Consider the following 11,569-nt stretch of genomic DNA (forward strand, 5'->3'; position numbering starts at 1 on the left):
TACAGTATTTCAACTGTAATGAATAGCACTGTACTGAAGGCATGTACTTGTTTACACTTTTTCTAACATGTACAGCTGTATGACAAACAAACACCTCCCCTCATTGTGATTAAAGGGTTTCCAGCTAGAATGCATGACTACTGGTTGCAAACAAGACTGTTGCAATTCTGATCAAACCTCATTTATACATTGCTCACTGTACTTTCAGTGGAATGAAATCTGAACAGAACATAATTCGCTGCTCCCTGTACTTTCAGTGGAATGAAATCTGAACAAACAATTCCCTTGTGAACCTTATACTGTAGATTCCACACTATGAAGGCAGTATGTGTAATGTACATGAAAAGCAACATATTCATGTGTAACACATACATGTAATGTAGCAATGTACACATAATGTTGTAGTTTGGCAAGAGAATAAACAGAGGAAAAAATAGATATGCACAAATAATAGGCAAGTGCTTAGTCTACACATGTGATGGTTACACAAAATGTTCGAAAGTGTTCATTGTCTTTACACAATGTGTATACATATTGAGTTCAGTCATCATCATATTCATGAAAGTTTATTATTCAGTTTCATGACACAAAGGCATAAAAATCAGTCTTAATTTGTGCCTGTGTCTAATGGAATGTGCACAATTATCTGTAGTAATCTCGCAAATATCGAGGTGGAGCTCGAATGCGAAAAGGATTTCGTCATGGAGCTGGAGCATTTCCGCGATTGTTGACTGGTAGAACGTCATTGTCATCCAACATATCTGGGTCATCACTCCCCACATGTGACCCTCGGAGAATCGCGAAACGTGATGAGTTGCGTACGACTCTCTGTGAACCGCGTTCAGCTGTGATCATTGAACTGCGTACTTCCACGACTTACAGAGGCCATGGATCAAATGGTGATGAGAACTTTCCCACGTGACCATCGCGCTTCACAAGCACCACATCACCTGGTTTGAACGGTGACTCACGAACAAGCCTGTGTTTCTCCACGTTCGCTTTCATCTGCTGCTTTTTCGCATGGTCGCCATTGCGAATGTGGTGATCATCCTGACTAGGGGTTTGCGGCTAGGGAAGTTGCATGTGGAGTGGACGATTGAAGATCGTGGTCGCGGGTGGGACACCAGTCGTTGCGTGAGGTGTAGCTCAATAACTGCGCAAAAAGCTGTACAGATCCTGTTTCCACGATCATTGCTCAGTGGTCGATGTGCAGTGGTCAGCGATAGCACGCTTGATGTCGTCAAAGGCAGATTGATGACGATGACCCCATTCCCATGCTGCATCTCCAGCATGAGTCGAGAACAGAATAAGACAGTGTGAAGCTTCATGGAGTTCGACCTGATGATAGCCACTGTTGAGATCGAGTTTGGAGAAAACCCGAGCTCCATTCAGCTTTGCGTTGATGTCATCGATGGTTGGGGTAACGTCTCGTTCATGCCTGATTGCTTGGTTGACAGCTCGCATGTCCACCCAAATTCTGATCTGATCTGGTTGTTTGGGTTTCTGTACAACACGAATAGGCAAAACCCATGGCGTTGGTTGATTACGCACAGGCTCGATGATGTCGAGCTGCTGGAGACGTTCAAGCTCAGCTTCGACACGTTTACGAACATGGAACGGTATGCGCCTGTGGGGCTGCGTGATGGGCGTAACTGACTCATCAACAAGGAGCTTACAAGTTGCATCCTTCAGCTTACCCAATCCGGTAAACCGATCAGCGAATTCATCAAAGATTGATGAGTTGACCTGTCCACTGATGTTGTTAGCGATGCTGATGAGCGATGCTGATTCACTGGACGTTGACAGGCACAGCAAGGTAGGCCCAGCATGCTGTGTGATGAAAAATGTTGCACGACAGCATCCAGACTTGTAGTGAACTGGAATTTTGATCTGCCCAAGAAGAGATAATGGACAAGAAAATTCAAACGCGAAGATTTGCTGGTGGGCAGGTTTCAACGCTAGCTGATGGGAAGACACTTTACGCAGAGTTGCTTCGCTCATGATGTTGACTGAAGCACCAGTATCAAGAATAACATTGGTATTGACACCATTGATGAAGACTGTCACGGTAGGCAGCTTGTCCTTTTGGGGAGAGTTGACCGTGAAAAGGTAGTTGTCACTGTTGGGATCCTCAGCATTCGCAGTGTTGTGACATGAAGGGGTAGAGGTAGACGGTGTAACAAGTCATCGGTCACACTCGAGCTCGCTGTGGGTGTGATCATGCTGTTCTAGCACGTTGACATGTTTCCTGTCACGCTTTCACTCCTTCAGCAGTACTTAGCGAAATGGTTCAGTTTGTGACAGTATACGCACATTTGACCGCGAGCTGGACATGGTTTACGTGCATCATGCGGGTAGCGACCTCCACAGTCGTGACACATTGTGGTAGTGCGACTACAGCGATGTACGATTACTGTTCACTGAATTGCTCTTACCCACTGGCACTGGCTGGGGCATGGGCTGAAAGCGATGTGATCGTAAAGTCTGCTGTTGGAACATAGTTTACATATGATGATGCATGAGCTTTTATCTCATCCGCTTGTGAGGAGGCTGCATTCGCGGCACGGATGATAGACACTGACGGTCGAGCGAGTAACGAGCGACAGATCCGATTCGCGAAGCAGACTTTGTCTATTCTAATGGCTGCATTGTTCATGCCAATGATGATGAGATCGCGTACAAACGCATCGTGCAGCTCCCCAAGGCCAAATTCACACAAACTGGCAAGAGTTTTTAACAATGTAAGAAAGCTGTCAAACGTCTCACCATCGTGCTGGATTCGCGTGTTGAAGACATATGGCTGCATTGTTCATGCCAATGATTGGGATGCGATCGCGTACCAACGTCATGGCAACGAGTCGTGCAGCTCCCCAAATTCACACGAAGAGTTTTTAACGATGTAAGAAAGCTGTCAAACGTCTCACCGAAGTGCTGGATTCGCATGTTGAAGACATATCGCTCGTAAGTTGTGTTGACATGTCCTATGAAGTGATCATCGAACTATTTGATCACTTTGTCAAGCTTTTTCGAGTCCGATTCGTTGCTCTATGACTATGTATGTGAACGTGTTGCAAAATTGTACATAAGCAGTGTGCAGTGTAGCGACACGCAGTACGCACGTACTGCCGACTACTGGATCGCTCTGTGCAGAAACACCGGTTGCGAGTTGAACATTGTCAAACGCCTGCTTGAAACGTTTGAACGATGCTGATGGGTTAGAAACGTCTAAATAGAGTGGAGCCGGTGGAGGATAATGCTAAAAGATGCCATTGTTGGTCATTCTTGTTGCCAATGTGATATTTGTGTGATACAAATACGCTGGAAATATGATCGGACTCGGTAGAACTGCACTGGTTACGAGTTCGGTGGCACCGTGTTTATTCTACCTGACGATGTATCGTGTCTTTCAATCGCACATCAGTATGCAATCAAGTGGTAGAGTACAGTGTACACAACTGTATGTATGGTAGCTTTTAATACACAATCAGCAAATGTCTAACGACATACAGCAAAGTGCCTATGTTTTTCAGGTAGTCAGAACACTGGTTACATACAGATTCAGCAGTTTGTGTGGGGAATGGCAAATGAGATGACCAGATGGTAGCATGTGGGTGTCCAGGGAATGGAATGTTGGATGACCGTGAGAATGGCTGACCGGGGAAAGAGTGGAATGTGGTTGTCATGGAAATGGTTATGTAACTGGGCAGGATGGTAGTGAAGAATTAAAGGGATGGAACAGTATTGATGGAGATGAGAATTGGGCTTTTAACTTTTTGTGAGATACCAAGAAAACACTTATGATATTGTACAGAGCATACCATTTTAAGAGGAATTCAAAGTTTATTTGATGAATATCAGGTTTGGAATGACTGATACATCCAAAAACAAAGTAAAACAAAGCGATCGTAATTAAGTGTGGGTCCCACACTTTATTAGAATCGCTCTTTTTTGGATATCTTGGCCATTTCAAAACCAATTTTCATTAAAATAAATGTTGAATTCCTCATAGAATTACATGCTCTTTCATATTTCATAAGAGATTTCTCATTATCTCACCAAAAATGTGAGAAACCTGAAAATAAGTCTCAACTAAAACTGTATGATCCCTATAACTCAAGAGATGAAATTGCATTACATTATATATATACATGATTCATAAACACAATAGGAAGGAGCATATTAAAAGAGTGACAGATAAAGACACACTGAACTGTTGCCGGTACATGAGTCTGAAAGCAATTTAGATAAGGGATTAAGCTGGCCACCATGTCAATTGATAAAGGAACAAGACACTGTTGCTATGTCTACTAACAATGAATATGATTTACAACTATAATGTGTTAATCTTTTCAAACACTCTAGAAACAGAGGATGAGTCTTACAATATGACAACAAAGAAGGGCATTTTTTTTTCTTGGTATTTAATACTAACCCAAAACCTCACCAAATCTTACCCATCCTATCCAAAGATAATGGGATATTCAGACATACATGCATACATACATACGTACCCAAACATATCATATAGTGAACATAAGCAACAATTGAAGAGTTTGTTCGCAAAAAACCGACAAGTCCATATTTGCCAAATGGAAAAATAAAGAGAATAATAAGAAATTTTTTGGTTCTTTTGACCATAACTTCAAAAATGTACCTTTAGGCCCTATATGTAGTAAACAATATATCATTTATAAGGTATTATTTTGTACCGCTAATTTATGACAGAGACCGTACTTCAAAATCTTCAAAAATGGACTTATCGGTTTTTGCGAACAAACTCTTCAATTAGACTATTGAATTTACAGTCTTACTAGAGTTCGATCGCAGTATGTACTCAATGTTACATACCCATCCATATGGCACACACACACACACACACACTAAAACACAAACGCATGTAAAGTTGCATTTAATCACAGGACGTTAATGTTTGATGTTGCATCATACCCACCCATACCACACAAACATGTACACACGCACACACACACACAAAAACACAAATTGACTCAATTTCAACATAGAAAAGCACTCGCAGTTGGACTTTAAAATATATCATATGCATGTTTGTATAGCGTGGGTAACATGTAAATGTACGTATGTATTTACATACAACTGAGACTGCACACCAGTATAGACTGTGAATTCATGAAGTCAGTCTCGCAGGAATCGAACCCACATCAGTCATCAGTCAATTATGTAAATTGATAGGTATTCATTTGTGTGTGTGTGTGTGTGTGTGTGTGTGTGCGTGTGCGCATGCATGCATGTTCGTGTGTGCATGTGTATGTGTAAGAGTAGCATAGTGCTGTGCCTATTGCCTTCTTCTACTAATTTTTCATATCATATTGATCCCATACGTAGTCATGGCCCAATTTTTAGTTCAGCCAAAATGCTGCATCTGCAAAGCAAGACTTTCCGCGACCTTGCAGCATACTCTTCCAGGCCAGTGAGGGAGGCTTAAGGCTGCACTCACATAGAAGTATTCGGTATTCGGTATTCGGTGTTCGGTATTCGCTATTCGAGCACCGAATACACCATCACCCGCACCGTCAACTCACCATCCCATGCAGTGAGGATTTCTTCCTCCTACATCCCAGCAAATCTTATTAACAATTTCTAAACTGCATCAGAATGTCAGTCTACATGCTTATTTTTGCTAAAGGGTAAATCCAGACCAAAAGTGTCATTATTTCATAAACGAGAGACGGTATACGCTGCAAGAAAATCGAACAAGTTCGATTCCCACTTTGCTATACTTTTCGCAGCTATTCGCTACTTTCGAATAGTGCCCTCCTATGTGAACCGGTGTGAGGAAATCCTATCGTTCGATTCAAGCTATTCACGTGCCCTCAAAAAACGAGCCTGAATACCCGAATAGTATACTTCTAAGTGAACGAAGCCTACGAGTCTGCAGCAGATCAAAATAATTAAAACAGGAGGGGTGCATCTAAACTGCTTCACTATACAGCAATCTGTCCACCATACTGGTGCAAGCAGCCAGGCCAGTAGTTGTGGGGAGCACTTGGCCCAGTAATCCGTCCTGAGACAGTTAAAATAGTGTGTGAAACAATGAATTTTCTTCTATAATTCACCATTGCCCAGTGATTGGACACCTCATACAATGAATGTCATCTATACTGAATATATCGCAGAGGTTTTTATTCGATAATAAACAAAAACTAAGAAATAAAGTAGGGGGAATCTAAATACCGCCTGGTAGGTGCATGTTTCCATCTCACGCAGCTGCAACAGGCAGTGAGGTACTGTATCTGTTATACCGACCTCTACCAGACACTCGCCAAATGATTCAGGCAGACGTTTACGCTGTAGGTTAACATTTACCTCAAAACCTTATAACCTATGATAAATGTTAGTCTGACTTTCCTCATCATAGTTGGTCTCATGTTAATAGAGCAAAAAATAATTAAAACAGGAGGGGTCCATCTAAACTGCTTCACTATTCAACTTCTACAGCAATCTGTCCATCATACTGGTGCAAGCAGCCAGGCCAGTAGTTGTGGGGAGCACTTGGCCCAGTAACCTAGCTGGCCTGAGACAGTTAAAATAGTGTGTGAAACAATGAATTTTTTCTTTTAATTCACCATTGCCCAGTGACTGGACACCGCATACATTGAATTTCATCTATACTGAACATATCGCAGAGGTTTTCAATCAATAAAGAGCAAAAATAAAGAAATAAAGTTGGGTCAATCTAAAACTTCCTAATTTTTCACGCAGTTTGCCGTACTCAATTTCAACACAGAAGAGCACTTACAATTGGACACTATAATTTGCAAAATAAAGAATCGTAGCATCATATGAACTTACATCCGATATAATAGTCTGACTTTCCTCATCATAGTTGGTCTCATGTTAATAGAGCAGAAAATAATTAAAACAGGAGGGGTCAATCTAAACTGCTTCACTATTCAACTACTACAGCAATCTGTCCACCATACTGGTGCAAGCAGCCAGGCCAGCAGTTGTGGGGAGCACTTGGCCCAGTAATCCGTCCTGAGACAGTTAAAATAGTGTGTGAAACAATGAATTTTCTTTTTAATTCACCATTGCCCAGTGATTGGACACCTCATACAATGAATTTCATCTATACTGAATATATCGCAGAGGTTTTTATTCGATAATAAACAAAAACTAAGAAATAAAGTAGGGGGAATCTAAATACCTGGTAGGTGCATGTTTCCATCGCGCATAGCTGCAACAGGCAGTGAGGTACTGCATCTGTTATACCGATCACTACCAGACACTCGCCCAGTGATTCAGGCAGACGTCTACGCTGTAGGTTAACATTTACCTCAAAACCTAATAACCTATGATAAATGTTAGTCTGACTTTCCTCATCATAGTTGGTCTCATGTTAATAGAGCAGAAAATAATTAAAACAGGAGGGGTCAATCTAAACTGCTTCACTATTCAACTACTACAGCAATCTGTCCACCATACCGGTGCAAGCAGCCAGGCCAGTAGTTGTGGGGAGCACTTGGCCCAGTAATCCGTCCTGAGACAGTTAAAATAGTATGTGAAACAATGAATTTTTTTTTTAATTTACCATTGCCCAGTGATTGGACACCTCATACAATGAATTTCATCTATACTGAATATATCGCAGAGGTTTTTATTCCATGATAAACCAAAACTAAGAAATAAAGTAGGGGGAATCTAAATACCTGGTAGGTGCATGTTTCCATCGCGCGCAGCTGCAACAGGCAGTGAGGTACTGCATCTGTTATACCGATCACTACCAGACACTCGCCCAATGATTCAGGCAGATGTCTACGCTGTAGGTTAACATTTACCTCAAAACCTAATAACCTATGATAAATGTTAGTCTGACTTTCCTCATCATAGTTGGTCTCATGTTAATAGAGCAAAATATAATTAAAACAGGAGGGGCCCATCTAAACTGCTACACTATTCAACTTCTACAGCAATCTGTCCACCATACTAGTGAAAGCAGCCAGGCCAGTAGTTGTGGAGAGCACTTGGCCCAGTAACCTGTCCTGAGACAGTTAAAATAGTGTGTGAAACAATGGATTTTTTCTTTTAATTCACCATTGCCCAGTGACTGGACACCTCATACATTGAATTTCATCTATACTGAACATATCGCAGAGGTTTTTAATCAATAAAGAGCAAAAATAAAGAAATAAAATTGGGTCAATCTAAAACTTCCTAATTTTTTACGCAGTTTGCCGTACTCAATTTCAACACAGAAGAGCACTTACAATTGGACACTATAATTTGCAAAATAAAGAATCGTAGCATCATATGAACTTACATCCGATAAATGTTAGTCTGACTTTCCTCATCATAGTTGGTCTCATGTTAATAGAGCAGAAAATAATTAAAACAGGAGGGGTCAATCTAAACTGCTTCACTATTCAACTACTACAGCAATCTGTCCACCATACTGGTGCAAGCAGCCAGGCCAGTAGTTGTGGGGAGCACTTGGCCCAGTAATCCGTCCTGAGACAGTTAAAGTAGTGTGTGAAACAATGAATTTTCTTTTTAATTCACCATTGCCCAGTGACTGGACACCTCATAAAATGAATTTCATCTATACTGAACATATCGCATAGGTTTTTAAGCGATAATAAACTAAAACTAAGAAATAAAGTAGGGGGAATCTAAATAGGTGCATGTTTGCATCGCAGCTGCAACAGGCAGTGAGGTACTGCAACTGTATACCGATCGCTACCAGACACTCGCCCGACGAGTCAGGCAGACGTCTAGGCTAACATTTACCTCAAAATTCTCAAAATTAACCATAGGGTTTTTAAGCTAGGTGAGGGAAATATAAAAAACGATTATTCGTTCCTACGAATTTATGACTGGGGAGAAGGAACTACGACTATTCAGGGAATACAGAGTGTCCAAATGTGATGAGTTTTTGAAGAAAATCTACGTATAAAACGAATGTAAATAGTTCCGGCTCTTTCATCGAGTCTGCCTCACGTCAACAGCAAGATGAATCTTTGTCACCGAGATTCTTTTTTTAACAGGAAAACGACATTGGGGTGGTTATATTGAGTTTATTTTTAATTGTTGAAGCCTATCAAAATTCAAAAACCAGGAATAGACTCCAAATTAAATTGTCTTTCAGGACACAAAACCCTACAACAAGTAGTAGATCGAAGAAATAGATATAAGACGCTAAACATGCGCGAAAAGTCGCCATTTTTTAACGAAAATGAAACAAAATCGAAAAATTAAGATTTCATTAAAAACTTACCAACTAAATGTACGATTTCCTCCACAAAATCAACTTTTCATAAAAGAACAAGTCCTCTTTAAACAAAATCTACACTTATTTGACAATCCAACGCTCAAAAATGTCAAAACAAGCACATTTTCTCGAGAGAGTGAGGGCACGTAGCAGAACTGTACACATAACGCAGCAAATGTAGTTTTTACGTAGCATGTAAGAATTACGTAGCACAGTTGTAGAAATCCGGTAGCAAAAATGTAGATCCAATGTAGCATAGTAGATTTTCCGTAGCATAGTAGAATTTTCGTAGCAGAAGTAGATATCTCGTTGCACAAATGTAGATTTCTCGTAGCAGAGTTGTCATAACCATGGCCCTAACCCTAACCCTAACCCTAACCCTAACCCTAACCCTAACCCTAACCCTAACCCCTAACCCCTAACAGTAAAACTAACTCAACCTTAACCCTAACCGTAACCTACTTTCCTGCCTTAACATTTGGCGCTACATTCAAATTAAATCACAAGTCGTAGCTGTCTGGCTACAGTAGCCAATACATGCACCTATGGAAATTTTACAGCCAGACACAGCACATGTACGGAAATTCCCCAGCCACAGTCAAGCAGTTTCCCGCTTTAACAGTTGGCGCTACATTGAAATTAAATCACAATTCTTAGTTTGTGCTGCTTACAGCCAATACATACACGTACGGAAATTCCCCAGCCAGACTCAGCACATGTATGGTAGCCACAGTCAGCCAGTTTCCCGCTTTAACAGTTGGCGCGAAATTCAAATATTAACAGTTGGAGCTACATTCAAATTAAATCGCAATTCTTAGTTGTACTGCTTACATAGCCAATACATACATGTATGGAAATTCCCCAGCCAGACTCAGCACATATGGTAGCCACAGTCAGCCAGTTTCCCGCCTTAACAGTTGGCGCGAAATTCAAATATTAACAGTTGGAGCTACATTCAAATTAAATCGCAATTCTTAGTTGTACTGCTTACATAGCCAATACATACATGTATGGAAATTCCCCAGCCAGACTCAGCACATATGGTAGCCACAGTCAGCCAGTTTCCCGCCTTAACAGTTGGCGCGAAATTCAAATATTAACAGTTGGCGCTATAGCCAGACTCAGCACAAGTATGGCAATTCCCAGCCACAATCAGCCAGTCTAACCCTAAGTCTCGTCCTAATTGGAAGTAGTATAATTGGAATTCAAATTGTATTTCAGAGTATTTCAAACCACCATAGCGGGTATTTACATCAACAGGGATATCGATAGTGCCATCCTGATTGGAAATCACAATGTTATGCGTGCCCAGTTTAAGCAGAAGTATTTTTGTGGGACAGCGATCATCATCAGGGTCTCCGAAGAAGGTGTAATTTCGAGCATTGCCTCCTTATCCAGGCAGGAAACGACGAGGGTCTGAACGCAATATGTCCTCACTAACTACCCTTTGGCTGCCTTCAATGGGCGAATCCAAAAGTTCCTGGTCGAGAAGCCATGCACGGGTAATGTATAAAGATTTTTTTTCAAATGAAATTACGTTAATTAATTTATTAAATGAATTAGGTCAAAATATCACAAAGTATAACAAAGCGTGACAAAGTATGATGAAGTAAAGCGATAAACTGACCAGCTTGTACTGATTCAATAGGAATATTTTGATGATTACAATTTGTTTCTAATCCCACTTATTCAAATCCATTTTCTGTTACAAAACACCCTTCGTAAACAGGATAGGGTGTTCCAACCGAATGCGGACATGCTAGGAGTTACTGCAATCCTGAAGGTGGCAACAGATGGCTCCATCATTGACATTGTGAGTAAATATTCATATTTAATCATTGTTTCTAGAGTTCAAATAAAAAATGCAGGTATTCATTTATCATTTTGTTGAATAGCAGATGGGAGGTATGGAAAGAAACTTAAAGACGTCTGGAAGCAATACTAAATTTAACTGGAATTAAACTTTGAAATTTACATATAAAAGACTTTACTCATGGCTTAAAAGTTCCCTTGAATATGAATGCCAACGATTAGTCTTCCTTCCAGCCGCCTTCAAATTTCATGTACAAAGTCTATGGGTTTTTCGACTTCTCCGTAGGCAATGTACATAAAATTTTAAAGACGCCTGGAGCGAAGACTAATTGGAGTTACAATTTCAAAGTCCAATATGCTAGACCTGACACCGGACTTAACATTTTTCTGAAGTATGAGTCCTTCAATTCAATTAGTTCTCCTTCCAGACGCTTTCAAATATTTCTATGTACAAACATATGGTAACTTAAAAAAGGGCTGGAGTAAAGACTACTTCAAGTTACACTTTCAAAC

General features: G+C 40.7%; 1 protein-coding gene across 1 annotated transcript in view; it reads right to left on the reverse strand.

Annotated features, from left to right (window-relative positions):
• Window positions 1-1,188: 1,188 nt before the first annotated feature.
• The window catches only part of LOC139725170 (extracellular serine proteinase-like), a 72,769-nt gene continuing 62,388 nt past the window's right edge, over window positions 1,189-11,569 (reverse strand). Inside the window, exon 9 of the mRNA XM_071636264.1 lies at window positions 1,189-2,119. Coding sequence (XP_071492365.1) covers window positions 1,189-2,119 — 931 coding nt within the window. The remainder of the gene's footprint in view (window positions 2,120-11,569) is intronic.

Source organism: Diadema antillarum, unplaced genomic scaffold, assembly GCF_040938485.1.
Source record: "Diadema antillarum isolate AM-2024a unplaced genomic scaffold, OU_Dant_1.0 seq00000019_RagTag, whole genome shotgun sequence".
Classification (NCBI taxonomy): domain Eukaryota; kingdom Metazoa; phylum Echinodermata; class Echinoidea; order Diadematoida; family Diadematidae; genus Diadema; species Diadema antillarum.